Source organism: Spermophilus citellus, assembly GCF_964194105.1.
Source record: "Spermophilus citellus genome assembly, chromosome: X".
NCBI lineage: Eukaryota > Metazoa > Chordata > Mammalia > Rodentia > Sciuridae > Spermophilus > Spermophilus citellus.
The window spans coordinates 109304918-109330909 of NC_138190.1; the positions used below are offsets into that span (position 1 = coordinate 109304918).

General features: G+C 38.7%; 1 protein-coding gene across 1 annotated transcript in view; it reads right to left on the minus strand.

Moving 5' to 3' along the window:
• The window catches only part of DCX (doublecortin), a gene marked incomplete at its 3' end in the record, with an annotated part of 119599 nt that overhangs the window by 28606 nt on the left and 65001 nt on the right, over positions 1–25992 (minus strand). The window contains exons 4-5 of the mRNA XM_081277923.1: positions 7755–7857; positions 5723–5860 (exon numbers count right to left, since the gene is read on the minus strand). Of these exons, the coding sequence (XP_081134049.1) occupies positions 5723–5860; positions 7755–7857 (241 nt within the window). The remainder of the gene's footprint in view (positions 1–5722; positions 5861–7754; positions 7858–25992) is intronic.

Genomic DNA, 25992 nt, shown 5'->3' on the forward strand with positions numbered 1-25992 from the left:
TTCAAAGCCAGCCTCAGCAATTGTAAGGCCCTAAGCAACTCAATAAGACCCTGTCTCTAAATAAAATACAAAAAAGGACTGGGATGTGGCTCAGTGGTTGAGTGCCCCTGAGTTCAATCCCCAGTTCCCCCCACCAAAATGTAGCTAGTCAGAATTAAGATGTGGTATTAAGTGTAAACTACATGTCAATTTTAAAGAATGTAAATATCTCAATAACTTCTTCGTTGATTACATGTTGAAATTATAATATTTTGAAGGTATTGCTACATAAATTACATCAAAATTTAGTCTTTTCCTTTTAACTTTTAGAAATGTGGCTACTGGAAAATTTTAAATTATATATGTGGCTTTCGTTTGTGGCTCAACATTGTATTTCTGTTGAGCAGAGCTGATCTAGGCAGTTACATGCAGGGAAGTCAGAAGAGCCAGACGCCTCCATCTTGGGCAACCCAAAGCACGCTGTGCAGGTTCAGAAAAGGACCCTGGGATAAATTCTCTCATGGACCCCCTACTGTTTTGTGTCCTTTGACCTTCCCTTTTAAAGGCTGTATATTTTGGTAGAGAAGACACTCTTCCTTGGAAGTTTAGGAACAGAGAAGATTGATTTTGCAGAAATAGGTGCACATGAGTTGGGGGAAGGGAGATAGAGAACACTGGGTTGCTACAGTGGCTTACTGCTGAAGAATAGCAAAGTAATTATCACATTACAATTCTCTCTGCCTACCATGGTAGGTAATTCACTTCCATGGGAGTTCCTTAAAAAAAAAAAAAGAAAAAGAAAAAGATCCCTTCCAAGCAACTATTTTGTCCTTTTAATTCAATTCACTTCAATTGGTAGAAAAATTACAGAAGGGAAAATTAACACTTTAAAGGCTAAAATGAAAATGGAGACATATACTAGAAATGTCTTCCTTCAGTTCTGAAGCAAGGCTTTTTGCCTATCTTAACGCCAAGTCCTGTGTTAATCAAAATGTGGCACTACACAAATTTTCTTCAAGTATCCCATTGGACTATCTGGGTTCAGATTTTATCTGCTTACTACAATTCCCTGGCCTATTTAAAGACAGATATGGCTAATCTGACTTGGGTTCCAAGAGTCCATCAGCTCTGCTCGGTGAGAATGATCTCCTTACAGGAATATTATATGGACAACCAAATCCCTTCTTAACTCAAATTTATGGGGCAAACTCAATATTGGCAGGAGTAGGGATTGAACATGAAGGGATTAAAGTAGAAGGATTCTGATTTATTCATAGGGTAGAATAGGAAAGACATAATTTAAGGACTATGAACTAAGGAAGGAAATTATGATGCAAATTACAGGCCAAATAGCATCAATTACTAAATCTCAAGTCAAACTGAACAAAGATATTAACTGAACCATAAATTGGACACTCTCTCTCTCTCTCTCTCTCTCTCTCTCTCTCTCTATATATATATATATATATATATATATATATATATAATCTCCTAGCAAACTTGTTCAAACCAGAATCAAACCTATATATTTTCTAATGAACTAGAACATGAAAACATTCCTTTATCTGAACTTGAACTGAGCTAATGTTTCATTTGGTTTGAATTCCTGCTAAAGAGAAACATTTTTGGATTTCTTTTGCCTTTGAAGGAAGTTAGTTAAAATTCCATGGAAATGGCCTATCTCCTACAATCTTTAGTTTTTCAGTTGGAATGAAGGTATGTGAATCTATCCATGAGTTCCAGATCCAAGATAGACCAATACAAGTTGGAAACACAGTGGTACTACCTACTATGTCCTAGAAAAGAACAAAGACTTTCAGTTTCACCCAGCACCACTTACTCTTTGGTTAAATGTATATTAACCTTCATATGTCCCTTGCTAACAGTTCAGAAAACTCTTAACATTTTATGAAATGATTGTTTCTTCTTAAATCTCAAATAATATCTTTTTAGAAAAAAGTTATGCAAACTGAAAACTATAGATTGTCTATACTTCATTATTTTCTTTATCTGATTCTGAACCCATGAGTGCTATTTTATAATGCTATAAATTATAAATATAAATAACTCCAGCCCCATTCATTTACCTTCAAAGTGTCAAAATGGATTCTGCTATCATGTATAACTAATAAGAACAAATAAAATAAATTAATAAGTAAATAAATAACTAATAATATTAATAATGGAAAACTATTCTCAACTATAAACATGCAAATCCTATCTTATTCCAAATAAGGAATAAGACAATAAGTCCACCAAATCTCAGAGAAGAAAAGAAATTTGCCCAAGATCACAAAAGTAGGAAGTGATGTGGCTGGGCCTTCTTAGATGTCTCCCTCTCCTCTTCCATATCCTATCTACCACCATCCCCCACTTGACCTCCCCACTTGGAATGGTCCTATGATACTGTTTTGTCTGAGATCAACTTTGCCCCTCTGGAATATTCACTGAGTGGATACGTTGGACTTGGCTCTAAACAAACTGCTATGGAATGAGCATAATCATTTTACATGGATTTTCTTACCTTTTGGGGATGTAATCATGCAGAGGTTCTAGACATATCAAAAAAGGTGAGCTCAAATATTCTGGAAACTGTCATGAAAGTTGTTCTATACTAGGGTTTGGCTTCATCTATGTCCATGAACTATCTGCAATGAGGATTCCAATTCTCTCTACCGAAAACACCACTTTACTTTGGTGGTAAGAAATAGAAGTTGTTTGTAAATCTGATACCTGCCACACACATTTATTATTCTATTTGCCTGGTGAGAGTGAATAAATTCTCATTTCTTTTCTTTAGCAAGGGAGTTCTGAAGGAGCAATAGCATATCTTGGCTGCCTGGGCCTGGACTGGAATCTACCACAATTCTTCAATTTGACAAATATTTATTGAGTCCTAATATATTCCTGTTCTGTCTCTGTCAGTGAGAGGCATATTTTGTAGAAGGGAAGTTCTGTAGCATGCTGGAGATCAATGATTTCACATTTAAACAGTTTAATTACAGGTGGTTGTGTTCATGTGTACTAGGTAACCAATTATATGTAGTCTACAAAGAGAATCTTTTTAAATTCAAGCTTATGCACCCTGAATATTTCTAACTAATAGTTTATGTGGCAGTTTAAAAAACAGGTTCACAAATCCTGCAATAGCTCCCTCAAAAGGGTGGATGCTAATTCTTTTCCCCTTAAACACAGACTGAACTTGATGACTGCTTCTAATTATTAGAATAAAGTAGAAGTGACAGTGTTGGCTTTGAAGACTAGATAATAAAAGGCACTACATCTTCTTTGTTCATTCTTTTGAATCTTTCAGTTGAGTGGGAGATCCTGCCAAAAGCCATTTTGGAAGTGGATCCTACAGCCCAGTGGAGCCTTCAGATGATCACAGCCCCTCCCAATAGCCTAACCACAACAATATGAGAGACCCTGAGCCAGAACCACCCAGCTAAGCCACTCCAGAATTTCTAACCCACAGAAATTGTGAGATAATAAAAGCTTATTTTAAGCCACTAAGTCTTGGGATAATTTGTTTCACAGCAAGATATAAGTACAGTTAGAAATCCCTAGAAATAGCTAGTGCTATTTCTGAAAAATGATTAGGTAAGCAATTATTGCTAGATTTTATAAATCTTGACTAAATGCTTTAAAGTTCTTTTGAATTTTTTTTCAAGTCTCTGCTTAGAAATTGTCCAAATAATTTTATTCCCCATCCAAGTGTTAAAACCTGAGGCTTAATAGTTTCAGCAATATGAATGTGCTTAGATAAATTCATGTGCCCTTTTGTACACTTGAACAAGATGTCATCAAGACACACCTATTTTTATTCCTTCAGGAAAACTTATCTAAATTCTTTTTAAAAATATTTTTAATTATACATGGACACAATGTCTTTATTTTGTTTATTTATTTTTATGTGGTACTGAGGATTGAACCCATGGTCTTACACATGTGAGGCAAGTGGTGTACTGCTGAGCCACAACCCCAGCCCCAAATTACCTAAAGTCTTACTATGCTGGGTGAAATAGGTCATTTTGTGCATATATTCACTTAATGACATTATTTGAGCATTTACTAGGGAGCATACACTTTGTTTCGTACTGAGGAGACAAAAACAAATGTGACACCTTGCTCTTGAGGGGTTCAATAGTTAGGGAAGTAGACAAACACATACTTTACAACACAGGCTGCTGAATATTACCCCAGAAATATAAACAGCATGCAATGATATAGCATGACAATGGAAAAAATAATTTCTATGAGAGATCATGAAGGATGAATAGGAATTTTCAAGTGAAGAGTGCTGAATTGGAAAGATAGTATTCCAGGTGTGGGGGAACAGTGTGCAAAGACATTGAGGTATGAAAAGCCTGGGATGACCTTTTATACTTTAGTTTCTGTTGCTTGAGAACCAAGAGATGGCTGGTCATGTACATACTCGTAGCAGTGTGGTGTAGGCAGGACAGGCTATTTTTCCAGGAAAAGGTATTTCCAAGCCAAGAGGCTACTCAAGCTGCCCCAAATTAAAGGTGCAGTGGTGCATGGTGTAATTCCAGTGGCTTGGGAGACTGAGGCAGGAGGATCACAAGCTCAAAGCCAGCCTCAGGAACTTAGTGAGGCACTATCTCTAAATTTATATATCTGGGATGTGGCCCAGTGGTTAAGTGCCTCTGGTTTCAATGCTGGGTACCAAATAAACATATAAACAAAGGGCCCTTGTGGTTTCCCAAGTCTTTCAGGATTGAAGGATTCTCATGATGAGTCCTGTCTGAGCCTTGGGAGGGCAAATGTGTAAGTCTTAGTGTGAAGAAATCAAATTGTCTGGGTGCAAGTCTACTGTATTCTCAGCTTGGACTTCTGTAGCTTTTTAGTTTTAATAGCATCTGTTATAAAAGAATGGAAGACATTTCCTTTTAGATCAGTGCCACTCTAAGACAAGTTTAAGAGTTTCTGCCAGAATGTAAATCAGCACACTGCTGCCTTTCTCAATGAAATAATGCTCTGGAGAAAAAAAGTCAGCTGATCTAAATGGTTTGCTTAGTGGCATAGTTAATTTACATTTGGCACAAGCACCTAATCTCATCACAGACTGACTGATAACAAACAGCTCACTAGTTGGCAGTGATCCATATGCCACAATTTTCAGATTACTCACAATCCACTAAATAAAATGCTTTATGACAAATCTCTTTGCATGTTTTCAGAACCCTGTGTTGTCTTTTCCTATTGTGAGAGTCGTGCAATCTCATCTTCCTTTTTTTTAAAAAAAAATATAAATATGTATTGTGTACTGGTCTCTCTTTTTATTTTATGATATCTAATTAGTTCAGAGTCAAGTTTGAAGTGCAAGTGCATCAGCTAAGTTGATACTTTTGGGTGTCGATTTTTAGGCTTTTGTCCTTGATTCTGATTTTTAATTCCAGATTTATGTTTGCCTTGATTATTTCATTGAATATGTTTTGGCTGGATGATATTGAAGATGATGACAATAATGATAACCATGACAATAAGCATTATAGCAAGAATGGCAAAAAGGCCAGATTTCTGGTCTGTGTCCATTATGAGTGGAATGAGGGTTTGTGACTGTGCCTCCATGACTCCGACCAAGTTTGAGAGTTTTTTCCCTTAAAAAGTTGATAATCATGGACACACAGTGATGATCATGAGGAATTCATTTCTCTGCATGCAGAAGGTATTGGCCTCCATAAATGAAGTCAGCGTGCACAGTTAAGAAAAGAGCACTCACCGTCTTGGTCGTTACCTGAATCAGCTGGAGACTTACTTCGGCGCATAGGGCCAGGGCTCTTGGCTGAACTCTTCTGAGGTGTTGGAGATGCCTTTGGGCCAGCTGTGGCTGACGGATTTCCCTTCATGACTCGGCATTCTGGGCAAAAGGACACAGAGAGCTTAGCAGAGGGTAAAACTCAGGCTCAGCATATTATACCAGCCTTTGGAAAATGGGATAAACAGCACAGGCCAAAGCACTTATATGGTTCAGGACTACAAGGCAGTCTTCATTGTTTGTAGGAATTATGGCCCTGAAGAGAGATGCATGAGGAAAACTTCCAAAAGTCACCTGGGCTAAACAAGGCATTTAAATTTCTAGATTGTGGAACAAGGACAGGAGTTTAGAAGCAGGTCAAGTAAGTAATAAGTAAAGTCAGTCATTTGAGGATGACTTAGCCATGTCTCAGAATAGTACTTTTGGATATAATGTTTAATTAATTTCCTTGGAGTAGAGGTTGACATCTCAGAGGTTATAGTTACACAGATGAAACATCCATGAGTAATTTATAGGCAGGATAAGCAGTAAGAATTATTGTCTATTATATACCACACTTTGTAATGGCACATTACGAATATTATGTCATTTTACATGAATAAGTACCACCACCACCATCTTACATTTACAGAGCTCTTTTTGATTTTCAATGCAAGTTATCATAATCCCTTTATGATGGTTGTTTAATGAATAAATGAGTCATCAATGACTGCCCCTTGTAACTTCAGAATGCTCACAGGAGTATAGTACAGTCTGCCAAATATTCCTGCATTCACCCCAGCCCCAATCTGACATATTTGTAGCACTCTTTCTAGACAGGTCACTTACTTTCCTCTGTTATGGTAAACTTGGGCACTGATAGTGCTGATTTACTAGGAGGATCATTCTATTCATTTTGCTGAGGAAGGTAGAAAGTACTTAAGCCTTATGAAAAGTGGAATCATACAGATGGGTAGAGGATAGTGTTTTCTTTTAGACACCTCCTTTTGCCTGCTATTTAAAGGTGCACTGAAATGTAAATTAACCATAAAGATTTTGGGAGCTATTCTGGTAAATCAAGCTTATTAGGAAACTGAACTGAGTGGAAAGCTCATTTTTGTTTGCTTCACTTCTTGTTTGGTTGATGAACTTTAGTAATCACTGCCCAGAGTTAGAGATGTAGAAAGGCATAGGAAACTGCACATAACCTGTATTTGTTTAGCTATTTGATGATCATTTGCCTCCTCTCAAAGGAACAACAGCAGAAATACTATTTTTTTAGGGTTCTTGTCACTTGAGTTGTTTGTAAAGTTTATATTAGTAAAACTGCCTTTGCTTTTTTAATACTTTACTCCTCTTAAAAGGAAAACATGTTTTGAATGTGTCTTTCCATCAAGATCATATCCTAACCCTGTTGTTGAGTGAGCTAAGTCACCTTTATCTTACACCTGGAGCTTAACCAAAGGAGATACATGTTCAGGTCCTTCCTGAGATGATTCTTCTGGAATCCTGAATCACAAAGTAAGGTGAACATTACAGCAAACTCAAAGGTGGGGAGAGGGTCTGAGACTAAGAATATCATGGGAAAACCTTTCTAAAATGAGACCATTAACATGGACCAAATAGCTGGAGGATGTTACCTAGAAAAAAAGAGTATACATTGGATTCAATTTCTTCCTCCAAATTTTCCTTCCTGCAGTCTAATGGTATCTATTAGCCCATATGACACAATATGCATTTCCAGAAATATGGTCACTATTATGGAAGATGGTGAGTCTTATTGAGTTTGAAGGCTAGATTTCTGGGACATACTTTCACTTAGTGGCCCATGTATTCAAATATATAGGAGAAAGACTAATAGTATCTGCCCTTGAGGGGCCATGCTTGGATGTTCTCCAGGCCAACATAAACTCATGTAAATCATAAGGAATAGAAGTAAGGAGAAAAATTCGGCAATAAAACCCAATGCCTAAAAAGCAAAACCAACAAAATTTAAAAACCCAATGGTTGTGCTTACCATTTTCATCCAGGGAGAAATCATCCTGAGCATAGCGAAATTTTTCAGGACCACAGGCAATAAAAACATCATCATCACCAAAGAAATCATGAAGACAGGTTACCTGTGGAGAAAACAGAAACACTAGATTTGTATTTGGTGTTCTTGTGACAATGAACTTCATGCCATGTTGGCAGTGTGGAAAGCTTCACATGAAAGCCATTGTCTCTTTCAACCAGGGAGCTCCTTTTCCTCAAAACACCTATCACACTCATAGTCTGCACTATGATTCACAGTAAGTGAAGATCAAGTGCTATTGCTTTCTATGTTTCATGTATGGTAGTCTTGTTTCCATAGCATCTAAAGTAAGATTAGAACCATAACTAAATGGAATGGCCCCTACCAAAGTAAAGTCAGTTGGTCCTACAAATGTCACTTTTTCTCAGACTTTCAAATACAAACTATTGTTGGCCCAATTCTGGAGCCAGGGATCTAGGCTAAGGCACATGAGAAATATTTTCTACAACCTGCAGTGGATAAAACCTGGAGCTGATCCAGAAGTTGAAATTCCTCTCTTCACGTACATGAGCTCTAAAGGATACCACTTCTTGACTGCTTTGTACCCACAAAAATTGGACCTTGGCTATAATGAGCCTAGAACCTGGTCTTGGCCCAGAATATCATTGCTCACTGAGAATCTAAGAAGGGAAAACTGCTGACCACTTGAAACTTCATCAGGAGCAATGGATCCCGTAGATTTGAGTCTTTCCTGTAAAGCCATGTTCCCAGTACCTTCCTGTCCTCGAGCACCCTATGCATGCCTGTTTCTTCACAATACAGTCTCCCCAGCCCCCTTTCTGCAGAAATAAATGAGGGTCCCTGGGAAAGTATGCTGCTCCCTGCAGTCTCCCCACTTCTCAGCTTTTCTAATTACAACTGATAATTAGTCCAGCACAAATCAGGGAAACCCCAGGAGAAGCTATAGAGTCAAAACATGCTTATCCAAATCCTTGGCTTGTAAGTGTTCAAAGCCTCTAATTGTTCTAAGCTTCCCATTCAAGCTGCCAGCAATGGCTTTCCAAAGACATAGTGCTCACAAACTAACAACAGCTTGCCGGGTGCAGAGAGCAATATGTTACATTTGAAAACTGTTTATATTAATAACATCGCCCCCACCCAAGGTCTATTCAGTCCCTGTTCTCCCAGTCAAGATGATTGCAAGCTTTACACAAAGGGAGAAATGCTTAAAGATTATCCCCATTGTTTTAGCCTTCCAATCATCTATGAGATGCTCAGAGAAGGGAGAAACTCTTGGAGGACTGCCCGGGTCACTCTTTTTTTTTTTTTATTATTGGTTGTTCACAACATTACAAAGCTCTTGACATATCATATTTCATAGCATCTTCCCAGTCCTGAGTCCCAACCTCATCAAATAAACTAACACCCTTCTTCAACCCACTTGTCTCTCACCTATTCATTCCACAATCATTTAATGACAATCAGAGTTATCATTGATTGAATGCTTACTTTGTGACAGGCACTCTGCTTCCAAATCTGTCATCACATTTTATCCTCACAACAAATCCTTAGAGGTTGGTATTATTGTCATCGCTATTTTAGAAATGAGAAATCTGAGACCCAGAGACAATAAATAAATTGCCCAGAAGGAAACCAACAAATCCAAACAAATACAGATCTATCTGACTTCAAAGCCTTGCTTTAAACTACTTAGCAATACAAAACACATACAGTTTGGATACTGGGGAGACAAGTAAGACTGAGACCATCACTTCATGAAGCTCAAAGTCTGATGGAGTGAGATACATTGAAACAGAGTATTTCAATTTAATTCACTTTATATGCTAGGATGGGAGAATCAGTAGGTGCTGTGAGAGTGATTTGATGGCCACATCCAAGCAACTCAGTCTCTAGCTGACACTATTCATTCAATAGGCACATTGTATATGGTCTATATAGCAGATCCAATAATGAAGGATACATGGCTTTGAGCCCCACTACAGACCTCAAGCTAATGTTTTAGACCTTGGTTTAATACAACCTAGAGACTCTAACTTTGATGCACCGGTGTGTTTTCATTGTTTACCACCTGCTACCTCCTTAACCCTGAAGATTTCTATTGTATCTTCTTGTTCGAGACTGTCCTTGACCCCTGAGTAGCTGCTTTTAGTTTTGGTCATGAGTACTATAAACTTCAACCTTGGATGTCCCTCTGATAATGGTCACAAGGAATTGTGTACTTAGTTTCATGACCTGCCTGTGCCTTCATAGATTTCAGCTAGCTCCCCCAGTAGATCACAGGTTTCTGAATGTAAAGATCAAGTATATCTCTCCCTCTGTTTCTCCCCATGGTTCATGGTAGAGAGCTTAAGATATAATGAGAATTTAGCCAAACCCCAGTTCTGCTTCTACTGCATGCAAAAAAGACATAAAGAGGAACATTCATAGGATTTGTAAAGATATAAAAGGACAGAGAAGAAGGAACAGGAAGAAGAAATCAATTGTGACAGACAGCGAAGTTTGGCATTCAGAAGCTTTGAAAAAGTAACAAAACCATAAAAATTTATGAATAAGAAAGGAGAAATGACTGAGTTGAGAAATTATTCATATAATAAAATAATTAGTTTTAAATGGATGATTTTTACATGATGTCTCAATGTAGGATAACAAAGCCTTGAAGATTGTTAGGGGGGTGGCTGTTACAATTACCTACCCTCCACCAACCCAAGCCTCACCAACTCCAGCCAGGCTTTTCAAAAAAGCCTTTGGATAAAACCTCCTTTGGGGAGCTTCTAAGAAAGGCAAAGTTCTTGTGCTTCTGACAAACTCACAATGGTTTCAAATATATTCGTGTTATAATGCAGCTGCTTGGCATCAGATTTCTTGTGTGATTCTACCCCATATTTTACTGGCTCACAAACAGAAAAATTCACATTGCATATGTGTGTGTGTTTTTTTTTAAAGAGAGAGAGAATTTTTTAATATTTATTTTTTTAGTTATAGGTGGACACAACATTTTTATTTTATTTGTATGTGGTGCTGAGGATCGAACCCAGAGCCCCGTGTATGCCAGGGGAGTGTGCTACTGCTTGAGCCACATCCCCAGCCCAACATATGTGTGTTTTAATCAGCTTTTTTTGCTGTTGTGACCAAAAGACCTGATAAGAACAATTGGAGGAAGAAAAAATTTATTTTGGGGCTCATAGTTTCAGAGGTCTCAGTCCATAAACGTCCTATTCCATTCCTCAGGGCCCAGGGAGAGCAGAATATCACGGTGAAGACTGTGGTAGAGGAAAGTGGTTCAGGACCTTGCACCAAAAAGCAGAGAGAGCTCTGCTCAACAAGGACAAAATATAAACCCCAAAGGCATGACCCTAGGGACTCAACTCCACCAACTACACCCTATCTGCCTACAGTTACCACTAAATTAATCCCTTTCAGGGGATGCACTGATTAGGTTAAGGCTCTCATAACCCAATCATTTCACCTCCAAAACTTCTTGCATTATGTCACACATGAACTTTTGGGGGACATCTCACATCCAAACCATAACAATGTGGATACCTAGCTTTCCTAAGTACTTAGATACCAAGACACAATAGCCCTCATAATTTTAATAGGTTGGGAAAATAGAATATTCTCCATCTTAAATGAGAAGCCCGAAGCACAAAAGTCAAAATGGCACAAGGATACACAGCTGGCTCATAGCAGACTTGAGACTAGCATTCATTTGTCCAGCTTCAATTCAGGACAAAATAATTCAGGGCTTTCTAAAGCCTTGACTTGGAACTATTGGCTTCATCAAACTTCCAGAGGGATCCCATGGGATAAAATTGGCCAAGAACCCCTACATGGAGACTTTGCTGGTTCTTTGTAAAGTTTTCTCTTTCCCTCAGCTCCTACAGATCCTGTTGGTATTTTTCCCATACTGCATTCTGCCTGTGTTACAGCCATTGATGGACATGTATTTTCTCCTTCAGGTACCCAAAGACAAGACTATCCAGCTCATTTTTGTATTCCCCACAGTAGTGTTTGGTACACAATAGATATATAATAAATGCTTGTAGGCTTAATGAAAAAAAATAAAGCCCTGACTTGAAAGGCTTATATATAGGCCAGGCAGAAGAGTCTCCATTGTCCCATTTGATGCCTTATATGCATCACAACTACTGAATTGAAAAAAAATAATTTTCTTTATTAATCATATTCTTAATCTATGGAAGAGAAAATTTACTAACAATTGAGTATGTAGTGAAGAACAGGAGAAAGATGAATAAAAGAAAGAAGGAGGAGGAAAAAGGGAAGAGAGGAAGAAGAGAAGAATGGAATATAAAATATAACTTTCAAATAAAGCTCACACTCATTTAATGCCTTTTTAAAAAAATCAATTGAGATAATATGACACAAAGTCCACCCAGGCTTATATTACAAAGGCATGATTTCAAAATTCGCTTTTTTGAAATAAAATTTCCATCACAAGGCAACAAAAGTAGTAAATATAATAATCATTGCAATACCACTTACATCATCCTCAGAGAGTAAAGGTTTTGCTGACATCAGCTTCAGTATGAGTCATACTTGGGTATTTAAGTCAGAGAAGGGAACATGAAAGCATGACACCTATCTTCACAACTAATCAAGTTTGAACACAAAATCAATAAAATCAACTCACATTAACAATGATCCATTAACTCAATCCTATTCTTTTAAAAAAAAGTGTCAGGTGTTAGGCAAAGGGAGGCCAGCTTGCTTATGCATTAGCATGAGTAATATATTATATGGATGGTCTGGTGTCTTAAATGTCAAAGTACAAATGGAGATAACAGATCACTTTGTGGGAGCAGTTTGAATCTATTAGCTGAAAAACGGAAAATTTACTCCGTGGCTTGATTTAGGCTTGATTAGATTCTCCAGCCACATATTACAGATACTTACACCTGCCTGCTGCTATTAGATTCCTCATTTCACTTATTACCTAATTGTTCAGAAAGAATGTTACTTCAGGAAGTAAGGTCTTAGAAATCTATGTGGCTCACTTTCAATATGCAAAATATTTTCACTGAAAATTCCCTTCCACTAGTATTGATACATCAGACAATTATTGGGGCAAAGGAATTATGCGAGAGACACAGAAATGTACAATAAGGGACCCCGTCTTCAGAGTTGACAACATAATAAGCAAGTTAGTACTACACAAATAATTAGAATACAAGGCAGGCTGTTGTTAGCACTACTGTAGAGGCACAAAAAGTAAGGGGAAAGCGTAGAAGACAAAGAGAACAATTCTAACAATGAGAACTGGGGAAGGCTTCATAGAGAAGATGATAAAAAAATAACTGAGTGTTGAAGAATGGGTGGGATATATGTTTCTGGAGATAGGAGATGTTCCAGGCAGAGATAACTGCATGAACAAAGGCAGAGAGGCCAGAATGTGCCTTTTTCTTTTTTCTTGGTTCTTTTTAGTTATACTTATCAATGGGATTCATTTTGACATAATTATAAAAGCATGGAATATAGTTTGTTCTAATTCAGTTCCTAGTGCTTCCCCAGGCTCTCCTCTTCGACCTCCCCCTGTTTGCTTCCCTACTCTCTATTGTTCTTTCTGATATTTACTTATAGCTTTTTACTTGTTCTTTTTAGTTACACATGATGGTAGAGTGTATTTTGACATATTTATACAGAGTATATCTAATGCTAATTAGGATCCCAGTCTTGTGGTTGTACATGATGTGGAGATTCACTGTGCTGTATTTATATATGTACATATAAATGTTATGTCAGAACCATTCCACTATCTTTCCTATTCCTATCCCTCTTCCCTTCCCTTCAGCATCTTGTGGATATACATTATGGTGAGATTCACTGTGGTATATTCATATATGTACAGAAGAAAGTTAGATCAGATTCGTTCCACGGTTCTTCCCTTATCCCATCACTCCTCTCTCCCCTCAAACTACTTCTTCTACTCCACTGATCTTTCTTCTATTTTTATAGAAATCCTCTACTTTGCTTTTCTTTTTTTTCCTTATCATGCTAAGAACATGCCTTTTTTCTTAACAGCCCTGGAGAAAAAGAGTTGTATCTTGTTGGCTATACTTACAGATTCTCACCCTCCAAGGCTGTGCACAGCACAATTGCCCAGATCCATCTGCCAACCTTCTTCATAGACAAAATATACAATTGTCTACTGGTAGAATTCAGGGTGAAGAGGAGGGCAAAGAATGTCTACTGGGATGGTGCCCCCCCCCATTGTGAAGAAGAGGTAACCCCTGCGGAAAGGAAGACAAACCACACTAATATCCCAATCTTGCCAACAGTGTGTTCTGCCCATAGAGAATGGCTAGCAAGCTTTGCAAAAATGAGTTAATGAAAAAGTCAGTGAACATTACAGTTGAGTCTTTTTCTAAAAGTCACTGCCATTCTCATTATGGAACATCTCCTAGCTCCAGTCAGAGGTTGGCATTGAGTTAGCTTGGGGGGCTGCAGCAATGCTTATGAGACAACCCTGGCTTTCTTATCAAACTCATTGTCTTGGGCTTATCTTATAATTTTGGTTGTGGGTTTCTCATGACATTTTTTTTGCCTGGGCAAGCAGCTCATTAGTTCTGCAGTGCCTCTTTTGGCACAAGTCTTGTTATTGAATGCCTTGAACTTCCTAACAATCTCTGCTGAAATAAGAGGAATTCCACTTGCATTGCTATAATATTTTTACTGTTTTTAAAACCCTTGCACAAAGGAAGACCACTAGGGCAGAGGAAAGGGAACAGGGGGAAAGAGGAGGTGAGGGAAAGGAGGCACCAGAGACTGAAATGGAATAAACTAAATTCCATGAATGTATGACTATGCCAAAATGAACACAACTATTTTGTATAACTATAATGCATAATATAAATATAAAGCATAAAAATCCTTCCACATTTATAAATATTGTATACTCTCTTCCACACCTCTAATTCTCTTGTCAACCCAAGGGCTTCCATTTCCATCTTTCCAGTAAGGCTGCTTATGTCAAGGTCAATAGTGACTTCTATGTTGTCAAATCCAATGGTAACTTTTTGACCTCATATTAAACCTTCAGTAACATAGACATAAGTTAAGCAAGTCTTTCTCCTTAAATATTTTCCTTTCTCTGTTTTTGGGATACTATGGTCTTTTGGAATTCTTTCTGCCTCAATCTCCTTTGCTGGATTCTATTTCTATTCCAGACCTCTCAATATTTGAAAACCCTGGTAGTGGTTCAATTCTCAGGTCACTTTTCTTTATTCGTGTTTTGTTACTAAGTGGTCATATTCAATCCCAAAGCACTATACATCATCCATATACTGATGACTCACATTGATATTACCCAACCCTTCTTACCCTGAATTTTAGAAATATATATCTAATATATATCTAATTTCATGCTTACTATCTCTACTTGGTTATCAGAAAGTCATTCCAAATTTAATATGCCCCAAACTAAAATTTTATTCCCCCCTTTCCAAACAGTATTTCTCATTTTCCTCATTTCAACAAATGGTACCACAATTCTCCCAGTTGCCCAATCAGAAACTTGAGAGTCATTTTTGAATCACTTTTCTCCTTCTCTATTATCATTGTCATAGTCTGAGATATACTACAGTAACCTCATAACTGGTCTCCATATGTCCATTCCATAAGTCCCCCATGCTCCAACATAACAATTATTCTGTTCTCCGTATAGCAGTCCCAGTAGAATTTTACAACAACTCCTCCTCCTCCTCCTCCTCCTCCTCCTCCTCCTTCTTCTTCTTTTCTCTCTCTCTCTCTCTCTCTCTCTCTCTCTCTCTCTCTCTCTCTTTACTGGGGATTGAACCCAGGGCCTTGAGCATGCTGTGCAAAACCACTCTACCACCAACTAGATCCCCAGCCCATATTTTATAGTTTCAATTGTGTATTTAATTCTTCTGCTTAAAACCCTCCAAAGCTTTTATCTTGATTTTGTGTTACGCAGCCCTTTGTATCAAATATGCTAGCTTGCTCCAGCCATACTGGCCATCTTTTTGTTCCTCAAACACATAAAGATCTTTCCTGCTTCAAGGCTTTCATTCTTGTATTTCCCTCAACCTAGAAGCTTCCCTTCCAGATATTCAAAGGACTAGTTTTCTACACAGTTAAATCTACAATATCACAAAGACTGAGCAATCTATAATTTACATGTTATTGTGCTATTTTAACCATGCAAATTAGGTACTATTACTTAAATTATTTTATATTATAAAGTCAATATTGTCTAGATTTGCCTACATATTTGCCAGTTTATTTTCTCACCACTTCTCTGTGTGTGTGTGTGTGTGTGTGTGTATGTGTGTGTGTGTTTTGCTGGGGATTGAACCCAGGGCCTTGTGCATGTAAGGCAAGCAATCTACCAACTGAGCTGTATCCCCAGCCCTCTCACCATATCTCACGTTATATCTCAGGTCTTACTCCTGGGGTCATTTTAAAATTAGCCACATATTGGACCTTCCCATTCTGTCTTCCATATATCTTACTCTTGCTCTCACATTTTCCAAACTGCTTATCTCTTGATATGACATTATGGAAAATGTCCTCAAAATCTGTCAGTTCACTCTGCCTCTCTTTATATGTTTCATTTTTTCTTTCTTTTTTTTGAGAGAGAGAGAGAGAGAATTTTTTAATATTTATTTTTCAGTTTCAGTGGACACAACATATTTATTTTATTTTTATGTGGTGCTGAGGATCGAACCCAGAGCCCCGCACATGCCAGGCAAGCGCGTTACCGCTTGAGCCACATCCCCAGCCCGTTTCATTTTTTCTTTAACCCATTCATTTAACTTCAAATTTCAGTGATTATATTTTTTAAAGAACTTAACCTTTTTAAAAATTTGTTTTTTTATGTGGTGTTGAGGATCAAACCCAGTGCTTCACCCATGCTAGGCAAGTACTCTACCACTGAGCTACAACCCCAGTCCAATGATTATATTTCTGATTTTTAGAAATTATATTTATTTCTTCCCAATTCTTTTCTGCTCACAAAGGATAGTCTTTTTATACTATTTTCATTCCATGTTTTGTTTCTTTTAACAACCCATAATAAAGTTATTTTATGTCCTATATTTTTATAATTCTAATAGCTAAAGACCTTGTGACTCTAAATTTGTTGTTTCTACTAATTCTTCCTCATGGTGACTTGTTTACTTAACTGTTCATTACATTTTTTATTGTGAGTTTATATTTGGTTGAACTAAATATCTGGGAATCTTGATAGACCTAGATTGGGGGTGCTGCCCTCTAAAGATATGTGAATTTGCTTTTGCCAGGTTTCAGGAGTTACCAACAATGGAAAACCACTTTTTAATTTCTCTACTATGATTTATTTTGCCACATGAGTAGTATACACTTGAACTAAAAGCAAACTTTAGGTTGCAAACTCTCAAGAATATACTTCAGGAGAAGCAGCCACAGCAGCAGCAATAATTTATTTTGTTTTCACCTGAGGTCTTGATAGAGACATTTTTTGTTAAAAAAGTTATGAACTAAATATTGCTTGGACAACATTTTCAATGTAATTAATGCTGTTTAATTGTGCATGTACAATTATTAAAATGATATATTTATATATTATATATTTTACCCAATTTAAAATGCTAATAAATATCAAACCATTGAATTATATAATTTAAATAGATATGTTGTATGGTTTATGAACCATAAAGCTTCTAAAAAAGGAGAAATGTAAAGAAATATTTATCATAATTTATAGGATCCAGTTGTAATGAATCAGGTATGCTTTTTAGAATATTTGGTCCGGGGGGATCCAACATGGCCGCCAGCGAGGAAGTAGCGATTCCAATGTCTCCACATTAACGGGATCAGAAAGACCCATTGGAACAGCAGCAGTCTACCTACTGAGGAACTTCTAGCAAAATTCTGTGAAGAGGGGACCTGCCAGGAATTGGTAGGTTTATTAGAAGTGTCAGTTTGTGGCCGCAGGGACTCGGGGCCCGGGGACTGCGGTATTTGCCGGGGAGGGGCTGTCGCCTCCCCGGCCCGGGGCGCAGCTGGAGCCGCGAGCCGGAGAGACATGGAGCGGGCTGCAGCGCGGCCAGAAGCCGGGAACGCCGGGGGCGGAGAGAGTGGCCGGGGCGGCGCTGGCTGTGGAGGCCGCAGTGGAGCGAGGCGCGGGTGCCCGAGGCTGAGACACACCGGAGGGAGCGGAGCGAGCGCCCCGCCATCATCCCAAAATAGCGAGAAGAGGAAGATGGCTGCGGGAAGTGAGTAAGCCGCTCCGTGCTCCGCGCCCCGCGCCGCTGCGTCTGAAAAGATGAGACAAACAGCTGTGAATCAGCATTAATCCATCCGGCTGAAACAACTGATTAGCCCTTCTCATCCTACGGAGGTAAATGCCTACCGAGCCTTCATAAGTATTGGCCACAGGTTCCAAACGGGGCTTGAGAGAGACAGTAAGGACCCACCCGTTGCATTGGTCGCCCGGCAAAGGGAAACGAACTGTCGCCATTTGCAAGAGACACCTCTATGGCAGAGAACTGACGTCACCAGACTGCGGCGGAGGAGATAACTTCATTGAAACCTGCTGCTACAGGTGTGTAATCCCCCTAGCCTTCCCTCTCCACACATCGGGGAAAACTTACGGGCCCCTCCCAGTTCTCCCGTGAGTGCTACAGCCAGCCCGAGGGAATCAGAGGTGGTGCGGGACCCGGGACTACCGCTCCCACCAGGGCTGACTGCTGAGGTCTCTTGCACCAGCTACAGGGGAGTGGCTACCGGAGTGCAAGTAAAATTCGCTGAGGATTCTCAGCCCCAAGCTCTACAAACTTAGGGTCTGAGGGAATGGCAAACTGGAAGAGTGTGCCCAGTCGTTCATGAAAACAGGGCTCCCGGGAGCAGCAGACTTGGCGTGTAGCCAGTATTGTGGTGAGAGGGGCCTGGCTAGAGGAAAAGTGGGAAGTGACTAGACACAAGAGGAGGCCCTAGACACTCAGGATCGGAGACTCGCCCAGTCTGGGAGGAGCTGCTGCACAGTGATTGGTTCCTGCGTACTGACAGGAGAAACTTGAGCTGGTGGGCACAGCGCCACCTACTGTAAGAGAAGTTAATCAAACTCTAAGACGGCATTTATTAGTTTTTTTTTTTTTTGATTTGGGTTTTTCTTTCATCTTCATTTTTCCATCTCGTTGTTTTTTTTTGGTTTTTATTTTTTTCTTTTCTTCTTTTTTTCTTTTTTTCTTTCTTTTTCTTTTTTCTCTTCTAATTTTAATTTTAATTTTTTTAAATTATTATTATTATTTTTTTAAATTTTTTTCTTTTTTTAGTTCCTATTTCTTTATTCTTTTGTCTTTTCATTTTTCTTATCCCCCCTTCCTTGAATTCTGCCTGCCTACTCTCATTCTCTTTAGTGACTTCTTCCCTTCCCTTCTAATATCTTTCCTCCCAAGCATCAAATAAATTTATAGGAGTAAACAGTAACTCAGCAGTCAAACAGAACAAGAAGCAACATGAGCAGTTTCAAGAAGCAAGGAAGAAAAGGAGTACAAACAATGCAGGACAGCCTAAATATTCAGGAGGACCTAGAGTCATCAGAAAAATGGTCATATAAAGAACTCAAGGAACACCTTAGACAGATGGAATGGAACCTTAAAGAGGATACAAGACAGCAAATTCAAGCAGCGAAAGAACACATTGAGAAGGAATTACATAAACAGCTAAAAGAAGAAGTTAAGCATCTTTATCAGGAGATAGAGATTATAAAAAATAATCAAACAATAATTCTAGAAATGAAGGAAACGATAAACCAAATTAAAAACTCAATTGAGAGTATCACTAACAGAGTGGAGCAAGTAGAAGCCAGAACGTCAGATAATGAAGACAAAATATACCATCTTGAAAAGAGTCTAGCCAACTCAGAAAGGCTGGTAAAAAATCACGAGAAAAACATCCAAGAGTTATGGGATAACATAAAAAAACCAAACTTACGAGTCATCGGGATAGAAGAAGGTACAGAGATTCAAACCAAGGGAATGAGAAACCTGCTGAATGAAATAATTACAGAAAACTTTCCAGAGATAAAAAAGGAAACAGATATACAAATTGAAGATGCATACAGGACACCGAGCACAGAAAATCACAGTAGACCAACGCCAAGACACATTGTTATGAAGATATCCAATATACAGAGCAAAGAGAAAATATTAAAAGCTACAAGAGAAAGGAGACAGATTACATTCAGGGGTAAACCAATAAGGTTAACAACGGATTTTTCATCACAGACACTGAAAGCAAGAAGGTCATGGAACAACGTATTTCAAACACTGAAAGACAATGGATGCCAACCAAGAATTCTGTATCCAGCAAAATTAAGCTTCAGGTATGACAATGAAATAAAGATCTTTCATGATAAACAAAAGTTAAAAGAATTTGCAGCTAGAAAACCAGCATTGCAAAGCATTTTGAGCAAAACACTCCACGAGGAAGAAATGAAAACCAATAACCAAAACCATCAGTGGGAAGTGCCTCAGTAAAGACAGAGGGCAAGGGGAAAGATAATCACGGAGAAACAAACTAAATTTTTTTTTAAAAAAAGGATAAACAATCAAACATGGATGGAAGTTCAAACCATATATCAATAGTAACTCTGAATGTTAATGGCTTAAACTCTCCAATAAAGCGACATAGTCTGGTATCATGGATTAAAAAAACAAATCCAACAATATGCTGCCTCCAGGAGACACATCTGATTGGAAAAGACATACACAGGCTGAAGATGAAAGGATGGGAAAAAATATACCACGCACACAGTTCTCGTAAGCAAGCAGGGGTGGCCATCCTCATATCGAATAAAATCGACTTCAAGACTAAGTTAATCAAAAGGGATAAAGAAGGTCATTATATACTGTTAAAAGGAACCATTCACCAACAAGACATAACAATTATCAATATTTATGCACCAAATAATGGTGCTGCAACATTCATAAAACAAATTCTCCTCAAGTTCAAGAATCAAATAGACCACAACACAATAATTATGGGTGACTTCAACACACCTCTCTCACCATTGGACAGATCTTCCAAACAAAAGTTGAATAAAGAAACTATAGAACTCAATATCACAATCAATAACCTAGACTTAACTGACATATATAGAATATATCAACCATCATCAAATGGATATACTTTTATCTCAGCAGCACAAATCAGAGACTCTGCGTCTGATAGAAGAAAAAGTTGGCTCCGATCTACATATTGTGGGGTCGGGCTCCAAATTCCTCAATAGGATACCCATAGCACAAGAGTTAATAACAAGAATCAACAAATGGGACTTACTTAAACTAAAAAGTTTTTTCTCAGCAAGAGAAACAATAACAGAGGTAAATAGGGAGCCTACATCCTGGGAACAAATTTTTACTCCTCACACTTCAGATAGAGCCCTAATATCCAGAGTATACAAAGAACTCAAAAAATTAAACAATAGGAAAACAAACAACCCAATCGACAAATGGGCCAAGGACCTGAACAGATTTGGAGGACATACAATCAATCAACAAGTACATGAAAAAATGCTCACCATCTCTAGCAGTCAGAGAAATGCAAATCAAAACCACCCTAAGATACCATTTCACTCCAGTAAGATTGGCAGCCACTATGAAGTCAAACAACAACAAGTGCTGGCGAGGATGTGGAGAAAAGGGTACACTTGTACATTGCTGGTGGGACTGCAAATTGGTGCGGCCAATTTGGAAAGCAGTTTGGAGATTCCTGGGAAAGATGGGAATGGAACCACCATTTGACCCTGCTATTGCCCTTCTCGGACTATTCCCTGAAGACCTTAAAAGAGCATGCTACAGGGATATTGCCACATCGATGTTCATAGCAGCACAATTCACAATTGCTAGACTGTGGAACCAACCCAGATGCCCCTCAATAGATGAATGGATAAAAAAAATGTGGCATCTATACACAATGGAGTACTATGCAGCAATAAAAAATGACAAAATCATAGAATTTGCAGGGAAATGGACGGCACTAGAGCAGATTATGCTTAGTGAAGCTAGCCAATCCCTAAAAAACAAATACCAAATGTCTTCTTTGATATAATGAGAGCAAATATGAACAGAGCATGGAGGAAGAGTAGGAAGAAAAGAGTAACAGTAATCAGTGACATGAGATGGGAGGGAAAGGGAGAGAAGAGGAAAACTGCATGGAAATGAAGGGAGACCCTCATAGCTATACAAAATTACATATATGAGGTTGTGAGGGGAATGAGAAAATAAACAAGGAGAGAAATGAATTACAGTAGATGGGGTAGGGAGAGAAGAAGGGAGGGGAGGGGAAGGGGGATAGTAGGGGATAGGAAAGGTAGCAGAATACAACAATTACTAATAGGGCATTATGTAAAATTGTGGATGTGTAACCGACGTGATTCTGCAATCTGCATTTGTGGTAAAATTGGGGGTTCATAACCCACTTCAATCTAATGTATGATGTATGATATGTCAAGAGCTTTGTAATGTTGTGAACAACCAATAAAAAAAAGAATCCAATTAAAAAAAAGAATATTTGGTCTGCTGTATTACAGAAGCAGAACTCAAATTTCACTATCCAAGGAGGTTTTCTCTCTTGCTTAATCTAAAATAGAACTAACACCACCACCATGAGAATCAAGCTCCACAGAAGTGGAAACCCCATTTGTTTTGTTCAATATTATATGTCCACTAACTCTAAAAGTAAAAAGTTACATATTTTAAAATGTTATCTTCAGTAACTATAACAGTAAGAATACAAAAACATAGGGCTGGGGCTGGGGCTCAGCGGTAGAGCACTTGCCTAGCATGTGCGAGGCCCTGGGTTTGATCCTCAGCACCACATATAAATAAATAAAGGCATTGTGTCCAACTACAACTAAAAATATTTTTAAAAAATATAAAAACATAAATCTTAGATTCATATTAAGGTTTATTTTGAAATATAATAAGATTGATATCATGTTCCATTATTTCTGTCATTTTCTGGGACTTCCCATAGCAGTTTACTTATTCCTATGATAAGTCATGTTGAGGTTGACTTCCTGTGATCCTTCAGCCCTAGACCTGATTTGGGTCCCTCTCCATCTTTGTTTGATGAATAGTGACTAGTTCTCAAAAATGTTTTTTATAGGTCTCATGGGTAAAGTACCATGAGGTTGCGATTTTGTCAATGGATCTTTCCACTTTTGGTCTTAGTCTCACAACCAATTGTGACTCTCTGCTATGGATTGTATATGAGGTGTCCCCCAATAGTTCCTGTTAATGCAGAAATATTCAGAGGTAAAATAATTGGATTATGATAGCTATAACCTAATCAGTCCATATTAGTTTGAATGGATCGACTGGGTGGTAATTGTAGGCAGGTGGGGCATGACCAGGGGAGGTAGGTGACTGAGGGCATGCCCTAGAAGGGTCCATCTTTCCTGTGGCACCTTCCCTCCCTCTCTCTCTCTGAATGAGCTGAGCAGCTTTCCTTGATGGTCCCTTTTTCTTAGGCCCAGAACAATGGAGTCAGCCATGTATAGACCACAAACTCTGAAACCATGAACCCCAAATAAACATTTCATCCTTAAGATTGTTCTTGTCAGGTATTTTGGTCACAGAGATGAAACAACTGACCAAAACATTCTTCTAACCCCATTCTGGAATTTCCTCCAGACAGAGTTATACTGAAATCTGAGCAGTCAGATTTCACTTGTGATATTGGCCCTTGCATTTGTCAGTTTCAATCTTTATAACAATTTGTTTTTGGTGAGAGATGATAATAATCTTACATTATTTTTGCTTTTTTATATTTGTCTGGTGCTCTTACCTCCATTATCTCATTTGGTTCATTAGCTTAATATTAATAAATCAAGCATGAAATCAAGTGATTCCTATAGGTCACATTGTTATTTAGTGACAGAGCTGATTCTAGAACTGAAGATAGCTTATTTTACTCTGACACACTGCGTACTCAAGGTATGTGTCAAAGGCCCTTATCTTTGACAGGGGAGACCTAGGTAAGGAAAGCTAGTAGAGGACTCTGGGTAGCATGAATATACCACTGGTACAAGAAAGAGGGGATATGCAGGGAAAATGGGAAGGAATAAGGCTTTTTACTTTATTTTACCAGGAGCTAGTTGTGATTTAATAACCGAGTTAGGCAGTGCCAGCCCCCTTGGAAGCCTGGCAACCCCTCAGTGCTCAGGGGTGTTTTTTCCTTAGTTTTCCTTTGCCATTTTTCCAAGAGTCTGTGTCAGTTCCCACTGGGGGCCTCTCACGGATGAGAACAGCTGCAAAAGCGCTGAAGTTGGACTGCTGAGTCCATGCCCAGGACTGACACCTGCCCTTCCACAGGGCCCTGGGGACAAGTTGGCTCAGAGAAACAGGGACAAGACAGAACTCCATTCATCAGAGAGAACTGGGGTGGAAAAACCCTGCTTGATCCCTTGGCACCATTAAGCTCTAAGATTGGCCCTGGGCCCCACACAACTCCAGGTTCTGTGTAGTAAGGTCAATTAAAATAAGAAAGTGTGTTTGTAGGGCTCATTTCAGTTATCTATTGCATGCAACAGTTATCTGGTATCTGCTACATACAAAGCATTGTGGGGGTATGGTTTTGGAATTCAATGGGGGAAGAAAAGATTTTTTTTTAAGTAAGTTAATATCTACCTACATTCTGAGTTCAATCTTGCTATTAACTCACTGTTTTCTATTTTGGCCTCAGTTTCCTCTGCTGTAAGGTAAAGAAGCTGGTCTGGGGCCTTTTGAGTTTTATGTCTGTTTTGTGTCACAAGCTTTGGAGACTTTAATGAAAGAATGAAAGTTATGGATCTTCTCTCACAGGAAAAATGCATATGTGTGCATACAGAAATAATTTTCCATATAATCTAGGGGGTTTAAGAATTTCCCTGAAGCCCATGCATAGATCCTAAGTTAAGAGCCTCTGGACTCATTGATTTCTGAGGTCTCTTCTAGCTCTGACAGTCTATGAAACATTCCAGGTTGGACACAGTTAATGAACAGAGACACTCAGGCCAGAATGCTGGCAGCTGTCGTGGAATCCCAGAGGCTTAACTGTACCCCCCTTCCCAGGCTTCCTGAGACTCCAGTCCAAGGGAAGCAAAAGGATGTAAGCTCATTCTCTGCAAACTGGGTCCAAGGGAAGCAAAGGAGTGCAAACTGATTTACAGCAAACCAGAGACTTGAGTATGCATCAGACCCTTGCCTCCAAGGTTGTTGTAATTTATCAAGGACACTAACCTTGCAGAAGAGGGTAGGTGCAAGAGTCATGGCTTCTATCATGGTTGGTTAGGGATAGTACAATAAAGCATGATTGCTCAATTGGTAAAGAACATACAACTCTGCTGTAAATGTTCTGACATGGTGATTTCAGAGCTAATTATCAACATGGTTGTACAGAATACAAAAGGCCATAAACCTGTATCATGTCTCCTCCTTGGTAAGTATTTAGTGCCCAAAGGGGCCAGGGGGAGAAGTAAAGAAAGAGGTTTGATAGGTACCTCAGTCAGGGTCTCAGTAGAAAACATATGGCATTTTTAGAGTGGATAAATTTCCATTACCAATCTTAGGCTGAAGGAGAGAGAGGAAGTACAAGTTACCAGAAGCAGAAGGAGGAGAAAGGCAATTATATGGACAGGGATCCCTGGTAGAACCTGTGACTTTTATTCAAGGGATGTCCAACAATCTTTCAGGCAGGATGCCAGGAAATACCCTAATCCCACTTTTCTCCTCCCTGTCAGAACTTTACATTAGCCAAACACAACTGAAATCTAGAAGACAAGGGAGCCATTGATATGGGTCAGCTTCCAAGGGCACAGAGCAAGGAGGAATAGAGTAGAAAGTGAAAAGTATATATGATGGAAAGTCTTAGGGAATACATGTGCTACTTTAGGCAAGAGGAAGGGACTATTGTTATAGCCCAGAATATAGAGGAGGCATGCATAACAATTAAGAGCAATAACAACATACTTTTGCATTTGTAAAAGAATATATATTTCATGCTATTTTAACTCATTGTCTCATATGAACCATATTGTTATCATGTAGGCAAACAGGTAAGCCAATTTTAGAGATAAGGAAACTGAGGTTCATCCAAGGTTAGATGGTATGCAAGATCAGTTCTAGTCTGTATAAAAAGAACAGAGACCAGAACTTGGGTTTGAATTCTTGGTCCTAGGACCATTTCCAGTGTATTGTATTGTTTCCTCTGTATCATG